A 25,972-nucleotide genomic window follows, 5' to 3' on the forward strand; every position below is an offset into this window, starting at 1 on the left:
TTTATTTATTATAGTTTTATCTTTTATGTTTTGTAATTGGTTTTTCAAAATTGTAATAAAAAATATATTTTATAATTATTTTTATGGGCATATTTTTTATAAAGTTTGAAAGAAATTATTTAATAATTATGATAAAATTCATTTTAATAATTATGATAAAAATAATTTATTTTATTTGTTTTTATCATAATGAAAAGGTTAAGACACACGTATTTTATTTCATTAGTATTCATAAAAGATATTTATTATCTAATTGTTTAATTGATCTTTGTGTAAAGTAAATAATATTTTGATCGGTGTTTAAGTTCTATTACCTGTCTAAGTTTTATTACTTGTTTAAAATTTTTGAAATAACGCATTAATGACTAGGTAATTAGGTAGTTTTTTAATATACATATGACAGTTAAAATCTTTTGGAATAGAATAAAGATATAAGATAATTTGTTGTCATTTAACTTGAGAACAAATGGAGCAATTAGTATTTATATGATTAATTAATTATCTGTTCTATGTAGACATGTAAGATATACTATAAACATAATTGTTTTTGCAGATCACTCCCTTAGTTAGTTATGGTGAAGGCTTGTTATAAGATACACAATGCAAGAAATGAAGCTTTTTTGTAATACTTTTGGAGATGTCTTGATGTGATAAAGTTTAAACAAACAATAAGGTGGGAAGCATGGGAATATATTGACCAGAAAAGAAGATCAACATTTGAAATAGATAAAAGTATTCTTTTACATCAAAATGTTTTGTTAGTACAAAAATGACATAAATATATTATGATTATTGTAATGTAAAGTTCTCTACGATATAAAAAGAATATTATATATAAAAGAATTACGTAATTTTTTGTAAATTGGATAACACACCTCAAGTTGTCCTATTATTTATATATTTTTATCGATAAAAATAAAAGGAAAAGTAAACTTCAAAAAACACTCATGTGATATTCGTTTTGCTAGCTTTTTATGTTGTTATTGTTAGTTTTGTTAAGAAAAATATCTTTATAACTATTTAACTCTAATGAAAGTGAATTAAAAATATGTGTGGATAAAAGAAAAATTGGGATTCATTTTCAAACTAGAATATTGAGATGTTTCTTTATGTTCCATATCGATTATTATATACTCAAATGTGTTTAATTGTCATGAATTTTCAAGGTTTATCCATGAGAGGTGTAAGAAAATGACTTTCTCATTGTGACTATGGAGAGTGTGTGATTTTCTTAACAATGAGAATAACTACCAACTTAAAAACCTTGAAAATGTTATGAACATTACTATATAGTATATATTAATCTTGAAATGTGTTAAGGCTTTTTATGAATTTGCAAATGACATTGTAATCATCAAACAAGTGTCAATGAAGTTGAGTGGATTATGAATTAGCAAAAGTCAGTGTAGAAAATGGTTGAAGAATTCTACTATATTTTGCTCTCCAATGCATAAGTGTTGTTATAAAATTTACATTGGTAAATTTAAGGTTCAAATCTACTTGCTCCAAATTGCTACTTTTTTTACACACAATTGCATAAACCTTATCTCTTGTCCTCATAGCTGGCTTTGATGCTCAACTTTTCTTAGTTTGGAAACAAGAGAAATTGAATCTTTGAGATTTAAAAATTTAATATTTGTGTTTAAATAAACTGCAATGTTTAAACACCTTTAACATCAAATATTATTTAGACATGTGAGATAAAGATAAAATCATATCAATGATGTGTTATTTCACCTTATGAAATAAATGGAAAAGACTAAATGGAAAATACAAGTTCAAGTTTTTTTTTCTTAACAAACAAAGAACTAAACTACCTTTCTTTTTAGGGCCAGAGAACAAAATGAATAAAAGTAAGTAGATAAAGGATCAAACATATATAGCCAAAAATAAAAGTACAAACATATTTTTCATTTGTGGAATTTAACTAATCTTTACATTAAGTGGCACTACCTGTCATAATTGGATATAGAAAATCATATCTCACCGTTAAAAAGCTAGTTAAAAGTGAATCTTTCAAAATCATATCTAACATAAACTTATTTTGAAACTTTAAATTACGAAAAATATATATATAATATTATAAAGTAATTTTTAGAGATTAGGTTAGTTATTTGAAAAAAAAAAGATTTAAAAAAAACTAAACTTAAAATTGTTATTTGACAGACTTCAAAAACTAATATAAATATATTTTTATTAAAAATAGGTTTAATTATTTTTTAAAATATAAGATAAAACTTGAAACTTTTCAATTTAGTCTCTTTTAAAATTTTATGATTTATTAAATACTCAAATAAATTATATTTTTCAATTGAATCTTACTGTATAATTTTTCATTTTTCCGATAAATAGGTGATGTGGTTGTTAATTAGATAATATAGTGGTTATTTTCGTCACATATAATGATGGGGTGAATGGGAACTCTTTTGTTGTTGATTTTCACAAGTTTTAAGGAGAAGGTGGGGTGGAAGAAGACTACCAAGCCAAAGAAGTTTGGAGGTTTAGCAGAGTTAGGCAAGGCAAATTGGCATGAAAACTGTTACACCCCCAAAGGTACTATAGTCATCTCTGATATTTTTTTAGCACATATTTGAAGAATGGAAGTGTTAAAGCTCCCGATTTTTGAGAAGATGAAATTAAAATGAAGAATGGGATTGGCGAGTTTGACTTTTGAAGATATTGCAGTCTACTGGATTTAAAGATTAAATTCTCGAATAAGTAGTTGACGGAAGATGCTTCAACTTTGAGTTCTTTCCTCACAAAAATAGTTTACTTCGAAACATTAATAGTAATAATAATAATAAGATTCTTCTAAGCCCATTGATTAAGTTGCACCATGTTAGGCTAACAAAGATGAATAGGCACAAAACTAAGTCAGATTCTGAACTAGACATATAACTAATATACCTAATACATAACACTCATGTAGTAGACAGCAATACAAATGGAGAAATTGTGTCCCATCTGAGTTTCGGACAACAGAAAATAAAGGATCGACGAAATTAGTACGAAATTAGTACTAAGAAACCCTCCACTAACACCAATACAAGAATTGTTGTCCAATCAGTCTCCACTTGCACAACCCTTGCATCCACAATGAACACACTCAATCACCTTCTCCTCCCTAAGTTGCTTCGGAACTCTGCAAACACAAGTGGTGGCAAAATTGTGATCGCGTGGCTGCATGCACCTCAGGCAGCATAGACGTTCATAACCAGGCTGCAATTCGGACCAAAAACATGATGATTTAGGTACTCAACGTCCAACACAGATAAATTAAAATCTAAGTACCAGTAATACGATAATATTGTTTTTAACACTTTTTGGCTGAGAACCAAACACCATAAAACAATTAACATCTTCAAGAAGGCACAAATGAGTACAGCATTAACATATTTTCTCATTTCACAAGTACTCAATATCAGAATGAAAATGAGTTAACTTAATTTTGGACAATCTTGACTTCATAATGTTGTTTTTGATTAAATACGAGTTTGAAGCAATGTGATTTATGTATAAATTTAACCCACCTGAACAAAACCAGCATGTTTATATTACATTAGAATCATGTGTAATCACAAATTTCTGTTTGAAACAGACACAAGATGTTTTTCACAACAAGTTTACAAATGACAAAATCATGGTCAAAAGTTTGTGAGAAATGCAAGCATGCAACCTAAAGCAGTGTAACCTAAAGCAGTGTAGCAGGATGGCTGCTACAACAGTGAATGTTATGTATACAAGATAAACCATTTTCTACTATACACATAAATGCTAAAGAAGCCTAAAATTAAATAGATGATTAAGCCTTCAGTAACAATAAATGCCAGGGATATAATGAATCTATGATAAAAGAAATAGAAAAAACAAAAGCTTTTTCAAAAATAGAATAAAAACATATTTTAGGTACCTTCTTCCACTTAGCAATTAGATTGCGGTCAGCATATCCTTGATCTAGACAGAATTCATACAGTTCTTTAGAAATTTCTTTCCTCCGATGGTAGAGGTCAAATATGTAGCGGCTCTTCTGGTGTGCAATCTTAAATATTGGCCACAATGTCTCACATTTCCTTTTACCATCATGTGGATCATTCTCAGCTGCCACATAAAGGATATAAAACCATTAATTTCTAATTTCATAGAACATAATATAATATAATATTGTAAGGCAAGCACATGATGTAAATTTCCAACCTTCCCTCATCTTTGCTTGAAGTTCCCGGAGTGTAGGCTCAATTAACTCCCAACCCTCTGGGTATTTAACACGATTTGTCTTTACTTTTGGCATTTTTATATCTGTTGAAGGAAACATGGGACCAAAGGGTCAATTTCGATACATTCTACTGAGCACTTCATACAGATCAATCACATACAACAACAATTATCTATTAAACAAGAAAATTATCACAACACAAATAACCCTGCAATATATAATAACATAACTGATTCAGTTCAGGCAGGTTCAGAAAACTAGCAGCAGAGTTTTATTTTATACGAAGAGCACATATAATGGGTCATAAAAAGCTATGTACATGGACTATATGCAAGATCTATACATTACATTCTACAAGAATAAAAGCTTTCCCTTCTATCAGATTAGGTTCCCTATCTTTCTAAATGCCCTCCTTCCAAGTTCAACGGACATCATCAATATGATTGTTGCTTTAAACCCCTGAATGTCTAGCAATGGAACAACCAAAAATTTCATTTACATTACTCGGTATTAATACAATAGAAAAAATATTCTTGGATAAGAGGGAGAGAAAAAAGTGCAGTGGCCGAGGATAGCATATCCTCCAAAGCTACGAAATTGAAATTGGGGGAAAATTTAAGAATGAACAGCGATTAACGGCAGCATCTACAGCAATTACGATTCACAGAATGGGTCGTGGTGGTCGGAAATCACGAAATTTAGGGTTACGAAAATCAGGAATTTAGGTTACAAATCGGAAGAAAGGGAACCAGAACGCAAATTACGAACAAACCTGTCTTTGCGGTGGTCGTGGCGGTCGGAATCGTTCGCCAATCGCAGTCCGATGGTGGCTCTGCGTTCTCCGTGCACTGCGCTGTTTTCTCGCTGCTGCCAGCGACGTGGTGGATGTCACGGTGGAGGAGAAGCAGGTATGGCCAGCGGCGACGTGGTGGCCAGCGTGTTTCGTGGTGGCCAGCGGCGACGTGGGTGGAGGAGAAGCGAGTATGTGTGTGGCGCAGAGAAGAGAGCGGAGAAGAAGAGTTGCAGTCTCGCAGTTGCGGAGAAGAATGGTTTTTATCTGCACTAATTTTTATTATTTTTTAAATAACTAATTTTCTTAAACTAAAGCAATTGTCTTTATCATTTTTATTTAAAATTTAAGTATTTTTCAAACTATAATAATTATCTTATTGTTTCATCTTTTTTAATGATTATTTATTTAAGTTCAACCATTTACTGAATTTTAATTATCCGGGACACATGTTTCCGGTAACTACTAATAAATATACTATCTTTATAACAACGAGTAACTATTAATTAAAAGATATTTTCTATAAAGACTCTCTTACCGTTTTTAGTATTCATATTTTAAAACTCAATTATCAATATAACTTATTGTATTATTTTACCTTTTATATTGTTGTGATTATATTTTTAAATGTCTACGAGAGAAAAAAACTACTTCTAATAAAATTGTTGAGTTATCAAAATAAAAAGTAAAAATGAGAAAAAAACTACTTCTAATAAAATTGTTGAGTTATCAAAATAAAAAGTAAAAATATGTAAGTATTTGTATGTTCTCACACCTCATTAAACTCAAATATATAAAATTTCAGTGAATATTAAAATTAATCTTTTATTATTTAAAATTTGATCTAATTTAGTTCATCAACTTTAAAAATATATTAATTTAATTATTTTAACAAAAATTTATTATGATTATTTAATGTTTTAAATATATGTATGAGTTAACATTAAAATAAAAATAATGTATAAACAACTAAAATATTTTCAACACATCAAATAAATATAACAATGATAAAATAATTAAATTTAGTCAAAATCTCTTAAAAAAGACTTATTCAAACTTTTACTAAAAATTAAAGACAAAAAAGTATATTTAACTCTTACATGTCTCCAAATTTAACATTTATGTTTAAATAGACGAAGATATTCGATTGCATTTTGTCAGATAATTCATTTGCCATGTAACTTTATTCTTATTGGCTTTTATGTCCAAGTAAGACTCCTCACCACAAAGGACCTTCTTGAACAATGTAAAATAAATGTTTTTAAAATAATCAATTCTGAAAACATGTAAGTTTTGCTTATTGACATAAGAGAAAATATTTATCTTTAAACGTAGACAAATTAGACAAACATATAGAATATATATATATATATATATATATATATATATATATATATATATTTTTTTTTTTAATTTATTAAAATAAGAGTAAAATATAACTTTAGTATGAGAACTATTATTTAGTTTTGTTTTATCAGTCTTTAAACGGTAAGTATATGTCCTTTAAATTCTTATTGAATTTAATTGATGGTGTATTTAAATTTCCAAATGTTCGATATTATATGTTTTTAATAGATACATAGAGTTGCTATGATTTTTAAAATAATATCACTTGTGTAAATAAAAATAATAATATTATATTACCTGTATTAAAAAAAAAAAAAACTTAAAGAATAAAAAATTTCATCATAATTTCTTACTTTGAAAATGACTCAGATTGACTTTCTAATACCGAAAGATTATTTAGTTAAATATATGGTATAACAATATGTCACCAAAATATTATGTTTATTTTATAAATGATTAACTAATCCATTGAACTTAAACTTCACACTAATTTCATTACCTTTTTATTAACAAAATAAGTGCAAAATAATTTTCTCAAAATTTTAATCAAACAATGAAGTGACACTTAAATTATTTACAACATCACTTATATTCATATATTTGTTAAGAAAATAACTTCATTGTGGGTTATGATTTGAACTTTTAAATTTCTTTTCTTGTCCTGTATTGGTCATCCATTCCAATAACTTCTTTTGGTCAATATATCAATAATCATACTTTATACTGACCACTCAAGAATCAACTCATGTATTAATTCTACCATATCTACATGTTTTTAGAAAAAATTGTTTTGATGAATATCTCTGACGACTCTTGTAAAAGTAAAATAGTTTTAACAAAAAAACAATTTTTATATTTTTAGAAGAAAGAAAAAATAAATAGTAATAAAAGACAATATTAAATAATAGTAAAAATAAGTGTGGTGTCAAAATACCATCTTTTTAATTCTATCACATTCTTTTAAGAAAAATCTATTAGTGAATTAAGGTAACATATCTCATAAATTTAAACTTGCCCCTATGAAGTTCTCTAACATGTTCAATTCCTACGCAGATAAAAGCAAAATTACATGAACTGTGAAATAAGCCATAGCAGGTTATCAACTACACCTACACAACAAGTAGTATTTAGAAATAACTATAGCCTTTTTGCAAAGTCATACATTTACCACTGCCTTTGAATTTCTAGTCAACAATGGCTATCGATAGCATAAGGTTCAGCAACCATCATCATACAGAAAGCATACATAACAGCAGCAGAAATATTGCAACTTTGATTATTCTTCACACATCTATTATACCATATATACCTTCACTTGTAACTTGTGCAGGAATCACCCCAATAGAACACCAGATTAAGAAGTTACAACATATCAATCATCATCTAGATGAGAGATCCTGAGTAAATTGGTGTCATGAACGGTGCAAGATCTGGTACATGAGAAAAAGGACATGCTTTTCCTTACCCTCGACTCGATTCCATGTTTGATAAACTTTTTGTTCACCTTGTTGCCACTTTTCTGATTCTTGGTGCACTCTTTGAAAGCTGCTAGAAAAGGGTCTCTGTCCTGAAACCAGAGACCCCTCTTGGAGGAAGTTCTGTAAAAAGGAGGCTGAAAAGCACAAGGAGGAAGTGGAATTTGGAAATTATGAACATGGTTTTTGGGAGTGGCTTCTTCTGGTGTACAAGGAGGGGGTGGCAACTTCGCCAAAAACTCTTCCTCTTCTGGGATGAGAGTTTCACTTGTTACTTTGGACACACCAGGTTTTTTTTCCCATGAGAAGGTTATCTTTCTGGCTGAATGATCCTTTGGTTGACTCATTCTCTCAGTTTTTTGCTAATGGAACAATGACAAGACCCTTATACTTATATGTGGCGTGAGGACCTGAGGTGGTGGTGGAAGAGTTATTTATTCTATGATGAGGCCATCATAATTTATTTATAGATTTTTTTGGTCCACTTCCATCACAGTGTGTGTAATGGCACAGTCTCAATGGACATTGGACAAGCACATAAAACGTAAGCATAGAAAATTTTAGTTTTGTGGTTTGAAATTAACTTGGAAAATGATGACACATGAGTTGGGCAAAGAAGACCAAGTTCACACGGGTTTTACATCACTCAGAAGAAGACAATAGCAAGGAGATACAAGAGTATAAGACAAACCCATGATGGTTGACTTGTTCCTCCTCTGTCCTCACCCCTCACTTAGTACTATATTAGCTCAAAACAAAGTTTTCAAATTGCACAATCTAGACCAATCAGTGTGTAGCTTAGCAGACGCAAAGCTCATCCAATTAATCAATGATTTCAACTTCAAATCCTGGTTATACACTTGCATCACTCACAGGCTTATCTAACTTGAACAAAACTGTCTCTATAAAATATACACAATGTGAAACAAAATCTATGTTTCTGTAAGATCACAGGGAAACATTATGGCTATTTGTCGTTTACAAAATCAAATGCATAAAAATGCTCACAGCAGGCCAAGGTTCTAAATTAGATAACATGAATCAGTTTTTGGTTGCAGAAAATTATAAACTAGTCAGGGACTATGCTCTTGCTTTCTTATTTTATTCCACCAATCATTTTCTATACAAAAAAAAAAGACCAAGGTGCTTCAATTGTCATATATGATACTTACAATAAACAATAAACAAACCAATATAAAAGGCTAAATGGCATGAAGAAAGAGTTTGGAGAAAGTGGTGTGAAGAGAGATCGATCTCAAAGCATATAACATTCCTGACTGACATCATGTGATTCATGTAGCCGACCACCTTGTCTGACTAGATATGATGACAGAGTTTTTTGCAAACAAAGAATTGAAGATATCATCATCATCATCATGATCCGAACTTCTATTTGTGACTACAAAACATCATTGGAGTGTTTGCAAGAAAGAATGTTGACATACTTCCTTAAGGTAGGCCAAGATCTAATGTTTTTTTGGACCCTATTGCTGTGTTGATGTATAAAGGGGCTTTGAGTGCATTTCTTGTAAGCTTCAACAAAAGGGTCTTCCTCCTTCTGAGTCTCCATCCTAAAGGAGCTGATTCTGAGCGAGCTCTGCACAGCACACAGAATCTGAGACTCCTCCTCCACTTTGTGTCTATGATCTAATGATGAACATGGAGGAGGCTGAAGCACCAAGCCAGAGCCATTGTGGCCATGAGCACTGACTTTAGAGAGACCAGGTTTGTGTTCCCAAGAGAAAGGAACATTAACTATGTTCTCTTCATCGTTGTAACCATAGTTGTTGTTGTTGCTGCTGTTGTTGTTGTTGTGCTGTTTCATGGTGATGATGATGATGATGGAGTTGTTTTGGTTGCAATGTGGAAGTAGTAGTAGTGTGTGTAGGATCTTAATTAATATAAAGGGGCTATGCTATGCTATGTTATGTTGCTATATCACGTGATTTGTGATTAATAATAACGGCTAATCTAAATTCTGGTGAAGAGGGGTTATAGCTTGTAGATTAATCTACAGAGAGAAGACAAAAGATGCAAGTATGCACTTCACACAGCACAGGTTTCCGTCACGAATCATGATTGGAACTTGGAACTAGGAAGCGTAGAGAAAGAGCTTTCTTGTTAATTAACCGTGACCAAAACATTATGCGTCAAATTTTCAGTTTTTGGTTTGAAAAATTCTAGCAAAAAAGAAAAAAAAAAAACACTTCGTTTTCGTCAAGAATAACTCTAAAATTCTCAGCCACTTGCCACTGTCATCTTCTACAGTGAAATGGACTAGAATTCTGAAAAAAGAATATTTTAACATCAACAACGAGTTTTATTATGGACTTTCGAAAATCAAGTGGGAATGTTCTGATGTATCGTCACAATTTTTTAAGGAATCTTATTATTAAGATATTTAAGTAATCTTAAATGACTGTTAGAAATAAGTTCAAAGGAATACAAAAAATGACACTGAAATTATAATTCAATATATTTTTATTTTCTTGGTTGCTCCAACATTTGCATCTATATATATTATGTAATGATTATCTAGGATCTTCTCTGTTTTTTCTTCCCTTATTTTGCTTCGTTACTATGCAAACGATCCATAGCAGAAGTACCTTGAACACTTCGAAGAATATGTCAAATTCAATGGATACCAAAATGATTAGATTCCGAAATTCTCCAATGGGTATCAACTATGTTGTTTTCGTTTGGGGTACCAAAGGAATAAATAATCAAGTGCACTAATATTCTTGTGTCCAAGAAAAGCAGAATAGTAGGTTCGAACATGAAATTGAGACTCATTTAATAAATAATAATATTCATCATAAAAAAATTAGTAATTTGATAGATATAATTATTTTAATTCTTATATTTATTTTTGCAAAAAAGAAGAATCTGATCATTTTCTTAAATTAAATTGATATTTGAAAATATACATGTCAAAATTTAGGTGTGTCATATATTAAAATTTGGATCATCTTTTAACTTTAAATCTCTTTGATTTTAATACATTACAGTTTTAATATAAAAGATGACCTAGATATTGACATGTGACAGATGCAGACATATGTGACAACTTTAAATGTTGTTAATGTCAATTTGACGGAAAAATATCACAGTGAGATTTTTAAAAATAATAAAATTTAGATCATTTTCTAACTTTAAATCCCTTTGATTTTAACATGTTGCAATTTCAATATAAAAGATGATCTAAATATTGACATGTGATAGATGCAGACATATTTAACAACTTCAAAAGACGTTAATGTCAAATTGACTAAAAAGTTCACATCGAGTTTTTTTAAATAAAAAAAAAAGAACTGGTAAAAAAATATATAGGGATTAAAATAAATCAAAGTACTAAATATAAGAATCAAATTACTGATGAAGTCATTTTATTAATTTGAATTTTGACAAAATTGATAAAAGAAGTCATTCTTAATTTTCATATTTAAATTTAATTTAATCTTATAAAATTAATTTATTAGATAAAATTGAAACCTTCGTTATGTATAGGATTATTTTAACTAATAGAGTTAAATGGGGACGTGTAAAGTTTTGTTGAACTAGTAGTAAGGTTTATTTAAACGGCTGCAAGGTTGGTTAAAAAGTAATTTTCAAATTGAATGAGAGTGGAAGATGTTGATTAATTTGAAGTAAGCTATGTTGCATATATATGTAGTAGGTTTGCTTCATCAAGGAAATTTGTGACTATGGTTTTAAATTCAATACATTTTATTTCCTTTCATGGTTTTGTATCATATACATGCTCATAAAATCTAGCTCTATGAATATATACACGCACCTATTATGCCCTAATTGTCAAAGTGTTGTTATTTATTCAGCTGCAACTTTTTTTTTTTCTCCTACCATCTAAGACGTTTTTGTTAATTTTAAATTAAAGGATAATGAATATGTTTTCTTAAACAAAACCATTAATAGATTTAAATATTTTATTTATTATAAAATCTTAATTTTATAAATTTTTAAATTATTTGTATTTTCTTTCGGTTTATAGATTGATTTTCTATCATTTTTCAAGATAAGATTTCATCTTTGAGAAGACAACAAAAGAAAAGAGATTGAACAATCATACTATAAAAAGGGGTAAGTTTTTTTTTTTGGTTTTTGTTTTTTGTTAGATTCTTGTCTTAAGAGTTGAATCAAATTGAGGATAGGAACATTAAGTTGTATTAAACTAATGTAATACTTGAATTCCTAGGATTTTGCATTAAAGTTGGTTTTGGAAGTCCATGTTTCCTTTTGCACTATTCTGAAAGCTGGAAGTTTTGGTTTAAAAGAATTCTTAATACATGAAACTACCATTAAAACTACTGCTTACATACATTTGTTAAATTCATGTACATATGTTAGACTTTTATCATATATATATATATATATATATATATATATATATATATATATATATATATATATATATATATATATATATATATATATATTCTGATGATGATAATGATGGATATTTTGATATAAAATTCATTATAAAGATATAACATCGATAAGATTTGAATTAATTTATATAAAAAAATTGATATAATTGTCAATTCAAAATTTTAAACTAATGAGTTTATAATTATTTTTATTTATATATTACTTAAATTTTCATTTATACTCGATTTGAAGCTTCGACTCACATTTAGATTCTTAACAATTTTTCTTTTAAAAGTGAGTCTCATCAACATAGGTACACTATCCCAGTGAGAACATTTTCGAGGACCATGAATACCTCACATCAAGGGTTCTTCGATCATAACAACTCCCTGCATACTTTTATAATGACAATAAAGTTTATCTATGTAGTAAACAATGTTACACACATCTACAATCTTAATTGTCAAACCACTACTCTCCCAACAATGTTACACACATATAGACTCTTTCTCAACTTACACACATAATCTTCCTTATCTTCAACAAGAAAATTATAAGTTGTTTCATGTAAATATCTTCCTCCAAATTACTATAAAGGAAGTTGTCGTCACATCCATATGTTCAACCTTCAAGTGAAGAGTAGTAGTTAAATTTAGTATAGTTCTAATGAATAACGTTTTTACCATATGTGAGGAGATATCATTAATATCAACACTTTTTCTCTATCTAAAGCCTTTCACTGCAAGTTTGACTTTGTATCTTGGAGATGTAGAATAAACCTCAAGCTTCACCTTGAAGATCTACCTATTCTTTAAAGCTATTTTATCCTTAGACAATTTTACCAAGTCATAAGTGTGATATGGAAAAGATTTCATCTCATCTTGCATTGCATCAACCACTATTATTTTTCTTCACTTTCCAAAGCTTCTTCAAAACATTCATGTTCACTACCATCAACATGATATCTAGAAGATGGTTTTCTCAACCTATTGACCTCTTGGTGACATGTGGTAATTCAAACGTATCACCAAGATAATCATAATGTACTATATAATGTTCCTTTTGAGCATCATAAATCAAAACCTCTAATTTATCTCCAACTTGTTGATCATCAACATCACCATGTTACTCATCATTTTGAGCATCACCTTTAGCATTATCTAAATTTGAACAAGCAATCACATCGAATTACTAAAATTTAGATTACTATCTTTCTCAAGTGTGGTCTTCTCCACCTTGTTAATATCTTTAATGGTTTAATCTTCTATGAATTGCACATCATGGCTTTTGACTAACTTCTTCTCAATAGAATCATACAACTTGTAACTAAATTTATCTTGATAATAGCCAATAAATTGCCTAGTCTTTCTAATCATCTTGAATTTTTCATCCTTTAAAGTATAAACAAATAGCTTGCAACCATAAACATACAAATTATAATAGCTAACATTCTTTCCAAACCAAATTTTGTCGAACACCTTAGTATTCAAAGCAACCATAGAACTAAGATTAATAACATGTATGATTGCAAGCAATGCCTCTCCCAAAAAATGCTTAGTCAACTTTATTTCAAAAAGTATACATCTAACTCTTTCAACCAAAGTCTTGTTCACTCTCTTTGCTAAATCACTCAACTAAGAAGTCTTAGGAAGAGTTTTTTCACGTTTGATACATGTTGCTTGTAGACATCAAAGGGTCTACAACATTCACCATCATTACCAGTATGAACGCATTTCAACTTCTTTCCTTATTGTGTTTCAACCAAACCATTATTTTAAACTTTTCATGTACTTGATCATTTCTTTGAAGTGCACAAACTCGACTTTTTGGAACAATCTTGTGTAAAAGTAACAAAGAAAATTGCACCACTAAATGACTTTACTTTTAATGAGTCATAAACATCAAAATACACCAATTCACGCAACACCGACATACTTAAGGGATGATGCTTCTTAAAGGATGGTTTGTTTACCATCCATGCAATGACAACATTTCTCCAACCCTAAACTCTTCAATTACAAAAGCTCATCCATTTTACCTATGCAATTAAGCCCTTTTCCAGTTATATGAGCAAGCCTTCGGTGCCACAAAGATTCTTCCATACACATTACATTCACAACATCCTTATGAATGAAGCTTTACTCCAATACAATTTAAAACTTTTCTTCCCTCTAACCATAACCAAATTACCTTTTGTGAGTTTTCATTTATTGGAATCAAAGTGATTGTTATAACCACCATCATTAAACAAATGCAAATAGATTACATTAAAACGCACATTATGGCATGTTTGACTCCTCTGAGTAATGCAATCCCATGTTGATTTGCAAGTTGTTGGAAATATTTATTATAATTTAAAAATTAAATAAAAAAATTATCTATTGTTACTTATACTTTTATGTACTATTAATTTTATGCGTAAATATTGTTTATGGGTGAAAATTTCTTTTAACTATATATTACATTTATTTTAGTTTAATCAAATTTATTACTATTTATTATTTTATTTAAATTAATTTATTACTGTTTACTATTTTATGTAAATTAGAGTTAATTATTTACTCTCTTCTACGTATAAATATCATATAAATACAATCTATATGCATGAGAAAAATACACCATAAACAAAACAACTTACATAAAAGTTTTTTTAGTGTTCTATTCTATATCATCTTTTAAAATATTAGTGTTCATGAGATTTAGATATCTTTCCATGTATTCAATCGATCAATCAAATAGTTGTATCTTGATAAATGAGCGCATATTATTCTGTCTTGCCTTATGTAGTGTGATGTTTTCTTTACAAAGATAATACTCCGTGTGAAGCTCTTTCTAATCATTTTTTTATTTACAATTTTATCCTATATTCTAATTATCTATTATAAAATTTATTTAGCTTGATTAATTCTATTTTCTATATCTCTATCTTATTATTATTTTCTATTTTTGTTTTTATTTCTAACTAAAGCAAGCATCACTGATGGAGAATTAGCAAGTTATTCATTAAGAATAAGTGGACTTGCAACTTACAACTGACTAATAGTGACATATACACAACAATTGGAATTAGAGACAATGAAATTAAAAGAATTGAAAGCTAAGAAGTATCTATTTCAAGCTATTACCCGATCCATCTTGTAAACCATTCTGATGAAAGAAACTTCCAAATATACAATACAAAATTAAGCAATTAAATCAACCTAAAGTCGGTTAGCTAAAAAACAATGAAAAAAAAATGTACAATGACATGTCACATGATAAAATAATCCGTTAATTTTCTCTATTGCAAGAGTGATAACAAATGGTAACCATTATTAAAGTAGTTATCCCTATGGATTAATATTCACAATTAAGATTTTGTTGGGATTTACGTTTGAAAAAAGTATTATGAACAATAATCATAAGTGTATTCCAATCGATTTCTAAATAACATGTATTTAGATTTTCAATAATTAACAATATTTGATTAGATAAATATAAATAAGTTGAGAATGACCTAATTATTTCTCCACTTATGTCATACTCAATATACTTAGGAAGATCTATGTTGAGGTGTTAGCTAGAAAATTTCGATTCATGCATGTGATTAATTAATGAAATAGTTGCAGACAAAGAGTTGGAATAATTAGGTACAGAAAGTATGATGAAACAATAGATATTCCACCATGTGTGGCTGTCTTTTACATGACATATTGGTTGTGATATTCTACCCACCGATGGGGAAAGTGGTCACTAACTAGGGCATGCAAACTAATGGATTCTACAATACTGTTTGAGTTCTGATGTTAATTTTGAATGCAACCTTGTTAATGGAGGAGAATGCTTGTCGTGACATTGGAATCATTGCTATAGATGTTGAGAGGGTATTTTCATGCTCCTTAGGTCAACAATCCCTTCGCCATTATTCATGCTTACAAGGTCATCACTTCCTAGCCACTCCCCAAGGAAAAGTTAGATGGACTTAAGAAGGGTAGATAGATCATGCATCATAGAATACTAATTATTATAAATTGGATTAAATATATCTTTTATGTTTTAAATTATTGACTAAAATTGTATTTTTTTTTCCTGTTTCAAAGTATTAATTAATCTCGTCCTTATATTTCATAAAAGAATGCAAAATATCTTCGATATACACATCTCCTTATAACTTTCTCTCCTCAGTGCAAAACTAATTACTCTCTTTGCCTCGCTTTTCCGAACGAATTAATCCCTTTGATATTCCTTCGTTTCATCCTACCCTACCTTCTACCAACATCAACACTCTTGTTGACAATCTCTCTCTAAAGTCCTTCACCATTGGAGTCAATTCTCCTCTCAAACTACACAAAGCTCTTATTTGAAACTTAAGTCTTCAATTCATTTGTTGGAAATCTCACATCGATTACAGATAAAACAATTACATACTATATAAGTGGATACAAACCATACAAGTCGGTTTTATGGGGTTAAATTAAACTTAAAAGTCTACTTCTTAGCATGGTATCAGATCTTGTCCCTAAATCCACTATGATGTTAGTTACAATTTGTTTACATTCTTTTATAAAATATAAAGACAAAGTTGATAAACATTTTAAAATAAAGGAACAAAATACAATTTTAATTACTAGTTTGGGAACGAAAACATATTTAAAGGTTTGTAAATATAAGATTATTCCTTTTAGCATAAATTTGTTTAAGATCTTAATATTTCTAGGAATAAAAAAATATTTATATTGGTATTGTTTGTTCACTTTTATAAATTTAATTTCTCTAATATTAATAAAAAAACAATATTCAAATGACTACACTTTTATATATTTTAAATAAGCTTGATTATTTAGAAACTTGTTTTATAAGAGAAATATATAGTTTTTTTCCTCTTTTTTTGGTAGGTCAGCACAGCTGGTCAAGTTTTTCAGTCAGATTTTCATTGACAAGTGAGTCGAGACATTTAGGCATACTAAGAAAGGACGTTGAGCTTCTCACTTACAATTTTGGTCCAAGGGTATTTGACCAGGTTGAAGCCCAAGGCCACAACAATGGCCCATTAAGAAGTCCACTTAGCTGTTATTGGGTTTTGAGCCCAAGGTTACAGACCACCTTGAATTCGAATATCTGCATGCAGGAACATGACAATAAATTAAAGGCGTATACCTGATGCAATTTAAAAATATAACTATAGATAAAAAAAAATCGAACAAATTGCTATTTTTAGAAATTTATTTATTTTAATTTGATTTTTAGCTCATTTTAGAAGTTAATGTCCACGCTATTTTAAACATATTGCTGGTTTGGGTTTGATTACTTTTAAAGAAATACTCATTTTTCTAATTTTCCTATGAACTAGACAATGATTATTTCTTAAAATAAGTTTAACCAAAAATAGCAAATACGCTCTAAAAAAGTTGGTGTATATGTGTACGTTTGATCTAGGAAAATAAGGGAAATAAAAACAATACATGTTTCTTAAGTTTTTTAACAAAAAAATAAATTACTTTAAAAAATTGCATACAAAGAAACATAAAATACCAATGCCACGAAAATAAGGTTAATTTAATTATTTTATAACCAAAAACTTACTTTTCTTCTTCACCTTTTGTACTTTTCTTTTACAAACACCACATTAAACCTTCTATATATATTCATCCCTTCTAATACTTTCCTTGCTACTTGAAATTTGTGTACATGATAAGATAAAATTTGAAGGCAATTGAATAAAAGCAAATATAGTTGTCCAATCTAAAGCATTCAGAAAAAAGAATCCCTATCACTTAATAAAAGTAATCAATTTTTGTCTTTAAATAGCACAATGAATCAATAATTGAATTCACACGGTAATCTATACATGGTGGCCAATTTGAGTGCATAAAGCCAAACCATTGAAAGTGTACTAAAAATGGAAAAATCAAAGTACCTTTCTTTTTTATGATACATGGTTTTGAGAACGGATTGTTTCATAGAAACATGCCAAACACTTCACTTTTAGTACACAACTATTCCGACATTTTCCTTGTTGGTTCCCTCGGATACAACATTGTTTCAAAACCATACAACAATGGAACAGAACATATAGAGTGCTATGAGCTACTGCTTGCAAAATCACCACATTTTTCTCTTTCTTCCTCCCCCTTTTTATTCTATTTTCGGAAATTGGTGAATTTCTAAAGTTAGATTGAATAGTAGTTTTAATTTCCATCTGTAACATTTTATCAGAGGGAACAAAATTAGCTTGCAAGACAAATAGATTAGTTTTTTGTCCATGGCATGTTAGTAGTAACCTATGCATTGAAGAATTTATTGAGTTTTTATCAGTTTATGTGTTTGACAAGGAGAAACAACAATTTGAAGTTACCATTTTTAAAAATCTCAAATTTAAAGTAGTGTTAGATTCTTCTCCTCTTCATATTTTAAAAGACAGTTTTTTTTTTTTTAGGAAATAATATAAGAAAAAAAACAAGTATGCAACTGCAAGTTGCTGAATTATTACATATGTTAGTAACTCTTTCATAAAGGATATGGGTATATTCGTTTAAAGTAAAAATGTAAAAATATATTTAGTGATGATAGTCAAAGCAGAAGTAAAATCACACAAAAAATTGCGATATAAAACTTAAAATAAGATAAATTAGAAAAAGATATCTTCTTTCTTGAAGAATATTAGAGAGAAATCAATTATTTTAGGGTTAAATATGTTTTTGATCTCTTAAAGTTCACTAAAGATTGAAATTAGTCACTTTTCAATATTTTAGCATAATTTAATTCCTCAACTTTAGAAATGCGTGAATTTAGTCTTTTCAACCAAATTTTGTGAAATCTATTTGATGTTTTTTTATGTTTCAAACGCGTTTCATGATAGCATTTGAGTTGTTCACACCGTTTAATACATTTTTACTTCAATGTTAATTGAGAAACATGTTTAAAGCGTTACATAAACTAAACAAAATTTAGTTAAAAAAACTAAATCTACTCATTTCTGAAGACGAGAGACTAAATTGATTCAAAGTTTTGAAAATGGACTAATTTCAATTTTCAATTAGTCCAAAATCTTAAAGCAATAAGTTTATAGGTCGTATACCTTATATGTTGTTCAACTTTCTCATTTCTATCCAATGTGAAACTCAAAATTATCACAATTGAATCTCCAATATTATAAAAATTTTCTAATATCTTGAAGGATAATAAAAAGGTGGGAGAGTGAATTTGAATGAAAAGCATTAGCATGAGAATATATGAACAAAGTCTTAATCTTTGTTGATCTTAGATGCATGGCTTTGATTCCATGTCTCTCTTTGAATTGAAGAAGATAATGTAAATGTTAAAGATAAAGAAGAATAAGAACAGTGTGCTCCTTATCTGAGAACTGTTTGTATGAAAATTCTTGATACCCAAATGCAAAGTATGTATGGTTTGAGTGACAGAGGAATGGGAAGGACAAAAGGTTTTATGGTCCATTTTTTTTGTGTCTAACTTTCACTTCATTTTACTTTTCCTCAACAGTGATCAAATGGCACGTTACTCCCTATAAAGAAACAATAAATGGGCATGGAGTATGGACATATATGATATATGAAGCAACCCATAACATAAGATATTGTATTATACTATACATTGGAACATCATGGTGTTTCTTTGGATCTTAGGCTGTGCTGCTGTAATGTTCGAAAAGGACAATATGCAAAAAACTAATGCACACACTTCTCTTTAGAGACAAATTTTTTTGGTGTCCGTTTTCACTCAACTTATGCCACATTCATTTCTAGAGATTTCGGACTTCCCTAATACTTTATACTTTAATTTTACATTTTATTTTGAATTATTTTTTATTACAATTACATATGTTGTCATGTTTCTTACACCAGATTGAATGTCTTTGAACCAAACTAAATATATGATATCTTGCATTATGAGTGGAAGATGAATAATAAATAGTTTAGTCGATAGCATATGAAAATTAAAAATAGTGTAACATAAAATAGAGATTTATGAGAGAATAATAAATAAAAACTGTTATTATTGTTGTTATGTATTAAAAGTGAAGATGAATTTTAAATTTAATTCAATTTTATAAAATTAATTTATAAAGTGACACGTTTGAATCGATTATATATATATATATATATATATATATATATATATATATATATATATATATATATATATATATATATATATATATATATATATATATTATAGTTTAGTTTTTATAGTTTAATCTTATATTTAATTCATGTATGACTTTCAAGATAGAATTATGTGAAAGTTGTATAGTTGAATAAACTATTACCTCTAAAAGAAAATTGTATGTTTTTATGTTATGAGATTGAATAAAGATGGTACAAGGATTGAAAGAGTGTCTGAAGGTCAATCTTCCTATTGCGATATAATATAGTATTAAGTTTTGTAGATTTATTTTTTTAATGCTAAAATTCTATTAAGTACTTTGTGTTGTTGTAACCCAAATAATAAATTAGAAATATAGGAATATATTTAAGTGATTATTTGTTACAAAACTAATTTATAAAATATCTAGTTTATTTTTTAAATGTATTGAATATAAATAAATTTAATATCATTTTATATTACGGGTAAAACTCATTAACATTGATGCACTATCACATAAGATCGTATTGGAATTTAACACAGACATTGCCTTAATTAAAAAAGCTACATTAATTGCTATAAGTAAAAAAAAATGTTGATAAAATTAACAAAATCTTGTCTAGATAAGCTTCTCTTCATGTAGAAATAAAATGATTCATTGTTTATAATCAGATAAAACTTCACCCACAAGAAATTAGAAAGAAAACCTAATTAGTTAATCCAAGTCGAAGTTGATCGAAGTTAAACATGAGAGAAATAGCTATGTTCCATGGTAAAATATAGAGAGTAGTACAACCTTGTGAAACCAAAAGATTTTGCAAGATCTTAAAGTGAAAGGGACAGAAGCAAGGGCAAGCACAACGCAGTGGTCCACATTCCACAAACGCCAAATCATTCCCAAACAAACAAACTTTAAAAGCAGAACAACACTTCAAGCTTCAAAACCAGGAATCAGAATTCTCTATTCCATTTAAGACCATGACAAAAACTTGTGTTTCTTGCATTAACTTTTTCTAAGTGCATGTGCTCACTCATATCATTCACACACATTTATACAATATACATATATATACTATAGTAATGCAAAATCATGGTCTCAACTTGACCCCAAAACCTGTCCATCATCATCATCATCTTCTTAAAAAACAACCAAGTCCAAACACTCCAACCAACATCACTTACAGTTGAATACAAACTTTGCCAAAATGCATGAATAGAAAGAAACAAATTCAAGTCAAGCAAACCAAAAACCTACCTACACATCCAAATTATGATGAGGGCAAGGTATTAATAAACAAGAACACATATTTCCAAATTCTAAGATTACCATATGTATTTATATATTATAATATATATAAACTTCACTAATGATTAAAGTCAAAAGAACAAAGTTCTTTTCTTCTCCTTCCTTCTCCTCTTCTTCTTCTTCTCCTTCTTCCTCATTCCACCAGTTGTTGTGGTTCACAAGGCATTGCAGAGTGTGGTGGCACTGGCACCTTCTTTCATGTTGTTGTTCTCTGCCCTTGGACTGCTTCCAGCACTGCTATTGGAAAGTGATCCAAATGCTGTTTTTTGCAACACCCCATTAGGAGATGACCCTAGTGGAGGACTACTGTCCCACCCATCTTTCATGAGATTAAGGGCAGAAGTGTTCTTGCCACAGTGATCACTTCCATTGCTGTTGTTATTACTGCTACTCAGGTTCAAAACCTCACCAAGAGGACCACCCATAGAACTCTCCCAAGTGATTGGAATCCAATTGGCTTGCCTAGTGTTTGACTCATTGGGAGCTCCACTTCCCACTCCCAACCCCATTTGAATAGGGTCTAACTCCCTTGAAAGCCTTAGTGGTGACAGTGTGAGCTTCTCATTAGAGGGTGAAGAAGTAGTGAATGACATGAAATCTGAGGAAGATATTGGTATGGAGATTGATAACTGAGTCCTATCTGACTGCATGTTGTCAAGTTCAGGCCAGACAGAAGAACGGTGATGGTGGTGATGATGAGACTGTGGTTTTGGAGAGTCATCGATGAAGTGCCTGAGAGAATGTTGCTGTTGGGACTCAGAATCATCCTTTTGTGAAGATGATGAACCAAAGCTTCTCTTCTGTGAAGGGTTGAGCAAGGAATCAGAAGTGACAAGCCCAAACTCATTGTTGTTCCTTGAGGATGATTCATCATATGGGAGTTGGTGTTTATGAATCATGAAAGGGTCCTTTGGTTTCAGCTCAAGAGTTGGAGGCACCATGGGAAGTGCATCCTGCATCCTCTCACTAGCGTTGTTGTTGTTCTCTTTACTCATAAACATCCTGCGTGCAAAGGAAAAACACTCCATAAAGAATCAAAAGCATTCTTTAAAACACAGATAAAGTAACAGAATTTGAACCATCTTTTTTTTTCTCTCCCTAACACGAATCTCAACTCAACCACTATTTACACGACCAGTCCCTTTCTGCCCAAAAGGGTGATGGAATACTAGATTCTTTGATTCTATTTTGTGCAAAGTCCTAAAGCCCTACACCAAGCAAAAATATATCACATAGATCTGCACACACTACCTAAACAAACCACAACGAGGAAACTCTTACTTTAGTCCTCAAGTTCCAACTTTAAGATTTCCTTCACTTTACCCATCACTTTAGGAAAACAATAACCCCCCATGTTGGAAAACACAGTAGAAAAGCACTTGAACGAATGACAGATATACAAAACTTGAGGCCAAATTTAGAATCTTATAAATTCAATATGAGAACTGCAGTCAAACTTTCAATATTCCCACAATATGTTCCCGTAACTCGGAAGAGTATTTGAAAATATGTTGTAGGACCACACTGAAATTGAACCTTGAATTTAACTTAAATGCAGTGATAGAGTAAAGGACTTTTAACCAACACAGTTATTCAACCACAGACATGATTATTGATAGATAGTTTGCGAGTGGTGACTGACCTATTGATGGTGTTGGCTGGAGAGGGATGAGAGGGAAGAGGGTGGTGCACATTGGTGTGTGCGAAGGTGTTGTTGTTGTTGTTATTGTTGCCGGGCACCACGATGGAGTTTGAGGAAGCATTAGGAGGAGGAGTGGTGGTTGTTGTGGTGGTAGTGGTGGTGAGGGCATGGCCTGATTGGCCTTCCACAGGCTTTCTTGAACGATGGCGTCCTCTGTTCATGTGCCGCTCGCAATACTTCTGATCAACTACGGCATCTCTCGAGCACCGCCATTTCTTCCCATCTGTTCTCCTACACCTCCCTGGCTCAGGGTCTGTGTTGTTCGAGAATCCCAGATGGAAACCTCCCCATCCCACTGCCACACAAAACATCAACAACAACAACATCGTCATCATCACACCAAACAACAACAACAACAACATTCGTGAATTGTGTCTAGATAAGACCATAAAACTGTTTTATACTATGTTGCTCCAATTAGAATACAAATTCCAATTCAACAATCTATCCCTGATTGAAAAACACCATCAGAATATTCAAATAACTACAATACATTAACTCAGTCCTCTAAATCATATACTAAAAACAGACCAAAGTTAATTAACTCACTTCTCAATGCAGGTTACACGATTCTTTTTGTTTTAGGGGTAAAATAGGAGAGTTTCATTACATACATGTGTTGGGTCTGAGGAGGCCGGTTGAAAAGTTGCAGAAGGCAGCAGAATCGAGTGCTTTTCTGATGGGTATGAGAAGATGAGTGGGTACAGGCACGTTTGCGGTGATGTACTTGTAGATCAAAGCTTGGTGTTCAAGTTCCATCCACTGTGAAGGCGTGAATGGCCCTCTCACACCAGCCAAAGCCCCATGCATGCTTATGCTTCCCGAACTGTAACCTGAGAATACATATCAACACACGATAAGCTCAAAAAACATGCCAACAACACTGTCGAGATTGACCACTTTTAAAAAACAGAACACACACTCACACAAAAAAAAAAAAGTCACTTCCTAGCTTAAAAGAAAACAGCCAAAAGAGGGGTAGCAGAAGTTCAATCAATGGCGTGAAACCTTCAATGATTTGATTTTCTTTACTTCCCTTGATTTCCAAAAAAAAAAAAACAGTCAAGTCAACCTTTATTTTTCGTGTGAGGAAGACATGAAAAGTGGAACAGAGATATTTTTTTAGGGAAAGAGACTATACTATTTACCACGACCAATCAAATTTTGGACTTTATTTTTTTTTTCATATAAGGCTCTTCATATGTTTTTCTCATTTGGTACCCTCTAGTTTACCGTGCAATTTTTTTACCAAAATCCCTCTTCCTAAAACGGGAAGAAGTGGAAGATTTCACATCTAGGGAAGAATTTTTGTTTTACTTTCTTGTGACATGACTCGCAAACAGAGACCACTCATGTATTTCCATGAAAAGACCCTCCACCGGTACTGTAGAATCAGACCGTAACAACCCACATAATATTTTGGCTCCCCACAAGGGATACCATATTCCAAGTCCAAATCCAAAAAAAAAAAAATCAGTCCTTTATTAATTAACAATTAATGATTATTATTTTCCTGAGATAAACCCCGTAATGAAGTAGTACCTGTATTTCTGCTGTAAGTGGACAATTGGTGGTAAGAAAAAGGCAATGTAGCATTTAAGGAGGCCTTGTCCATCATCAAAGGCTCTGATTTTGGTGAAGAGAAACTCAGCATTTGTGGTTGGTTGTGGCCCTCAGAGAAAAGGGTGACATTAGATCTCAGCAGGGAGTTTCTGTGGTGAAAGAGCATTGCTTTGGATGGCGCAGACATGTTGTCATCAGTTTTAGGCACTTTTGAAGTTCTCCACTCATCTTCACTTCCTGTGCCAGATCTCTCTTGCTTGAGCACCCCAGATCCGTACCACTTGTGTTTTGTCTCAGGATCTGGAGCAAGAGAAGAACCAAAGGCGCAACTGCTTTCTGAACCCACCAACCCCTCCAAACCCACCACCCCAAGATCCATCAAGACAAAGAAATAACCAAAAACAAATACAAAAAAAGAACACACAGATAACTAGAACTAGACACTGATAATAGCATTAACAACACTAGGCTTCAAGGAACAAGGGAAGTGTTGGTGATGGGGCATCTCTTCCTCAGAGGTTGTGGACAACAACAAGGAGTAGAGTACACAAGTTGTTGCTGCTCCCTTTGGAAAAGTAAGGCACATCTCATGTGGGTGGAGAGAGAAATTCAAGAAGAGAGAGAAAGAGTAAGAGAAAGAAAGAAAGAGAGAGAGAGGTGACTGTGGAAGAGGGGTGAAGTAGAAATAGAAGATATGCTTGACACCTTAAAGCTAAGCTAAGCTGAATCTGGAAACCGGAAACCACACTGGTTTTGTTTTTTTGGGAGTTGATGTCTTGGCAAAGATAAAATAATTGGAGAGATAGAGAGAAACTGGTGGGGAGCAAGAAACTGACTCGACAATGGTTTACAAAAATATCATCATTTTCTCTTTCTCTTGCAAAATCACATTTTTCTTCTACTCAACACAATCTTAATCAACTCAAAAACATCATCTTAACTGTCAAAATTTCCTTTTCAAGAGACGCTAAGTTAATCTTATATCTCACTGTGTCCAGAGTTATGCTAAATACTAAACAAAACAAAAACTTTACTCTTACATACGAACTTATTCTTAATTTTATTCTCGTATCCTATACCAACTGTCACGGGATTCCTCAGGTCTAAT

General features: G+C 30.8%; 3 protein-coding genes across 3 annotated transcripts; all 3 read right to left on the bottom strand.

Annotated features, from left to right (window-relative positions):
- Window positions 1–2,789: 2,789 nt before the first annotated feature.
- Window positions 2,790–5,259, bottom strand: LOC114193281 (protein BUD31 homolog 2). The gene is made up of 4 exons (XM_028083011.2): window positions 4,986–5,259; window positions 4,195–4,296; window positions 3,911–4,098; window positions 2,790–3,219 (listed from the first exon to the last, which is right to left on the bottom strand). The coding sequence occupies exons 2-4, from the start codon at window positions 4,286–4,288 to the stop codon at window positions 3,064–3,066; spliced, it is 438 nt and encodes a 145-aa protein (XP_027938812.1). The 5' UTR covers window positions 4,289–4,296; window positions 4,986–5,259; the 3' UTR covers window positions 2,790–3,063.
- A 2,217-nt stretch (window positions 5,260–7,476) lies between these two features.
- Window positions 7,477–8,245, bottom strand: LOC114193677 (uncharacterized). Its single transcript, XM_028083564.2, has one exon. It carries the CDS (start codon window positions 8,170–8,172, stop codon window positions 7,723–7,725), a length of 450 nt encoding a protein of 149 aa, XP_027939365.1. The 5' UTR covers window positions 8,173–8,245; the 3' UTR covers window positions 7,477–7,722.
- Window positions 8,246–21,394: 13,149 nt separating this feature from the next.
- On the bottom strand, window positions 21,395–25,563 carry LOC114194340 (growth-regulating factor 1-like). Its single transcript, XM_028084501.2, has 4 exons — window positions 24,844–25,563; window positions 23,916–24,134; window positions 23,242–23,596; window positions 21,395–22,601 (listed from the first exon to the last, which is right to left on the bottom strand). The coding sequence occupies exons 1-4, from the start codon at window positions 25,241–25,243 to the stop codon at window positions 21,755–21,757; spliced, it is 1,821 nt and encodes a 606-aa protein (XP_027940302.1). The 5' UTR covers window positions 25,244–25,563; the 3' UTR covers window positions 21,395–21,754.
- Between the last annotated feature and the right edge of the window lie 409 nt (window positions 25,564–25,972).

Source organism: Vigna unguiculata, chromosome 8 (assembly GCF_037176805.1).
Source record: "Vigna unguiculata cultivar grain cowpea cultivar isolate G323 ecotype 2 chromosome 8, ASM3717680v1, whole genome shotgun sequence".
NCBI lineage: Eukaryota > Viridiplantae > Streptophyta > Magnoliopsida > Fabales > Fabaceae > Vigna > Vigna unguiculata.

Excerpts from the sequence above, each read along its gene's own strand:
- LOC114194340 (XM_028084501.2), bottom strand. The coding sequence starts at position 25,243 with ATGGATCTTGGGGTGGTGGGTTTGGAGGGGTTGGTGGGTTCAGAAAGC. Across the intron at positions 24,135-24,843 it reads CACTTACAGCAGAAATACAG|GTTACAGTTCGGGAAGCATA; the intron begins GTACTACTTCAT and ends ATGTATTCTCAG. Across the intron at positions 23,597-23,915 it reads CCTCCTCAGACCCAACACAT|TGGGATGGGGAGGTTTCCAT; the intron begins GTATGTAATGAA and ends TTTGTGTGGCAG.
- LOC114193281 (XM_028083011.2), bottom strand. The coding sequence starts at position 4,288 with ATGCCAAAAGTAAAGACAAATCGTGTTAAATACCCAGAGGGTTGGGAG. Across the intron at positions 4,099-4,194 it reads TCAAGCAAAGATGAGGGAAG|CTGAGAATGATCCACATGAT; the intron begins GTTGGAAATTTA and ends TTTATGTGGCAG. Across the intron at positions 3,220-3,910 it reads TAATTGCTAAGTGGAAGAAG|CCTGGTTATGAACGTCTATG; the intron begins GTACCTAAAATA and ends TCCGAATTGCAG.
- LOC114193677 (XM_028083564.2), bottom strand. The coding sequence starts at position 8,172 with ATGAGTCAACCAAAGGATCATTCAGCCAGAAAGATAACCTTCTCATGG.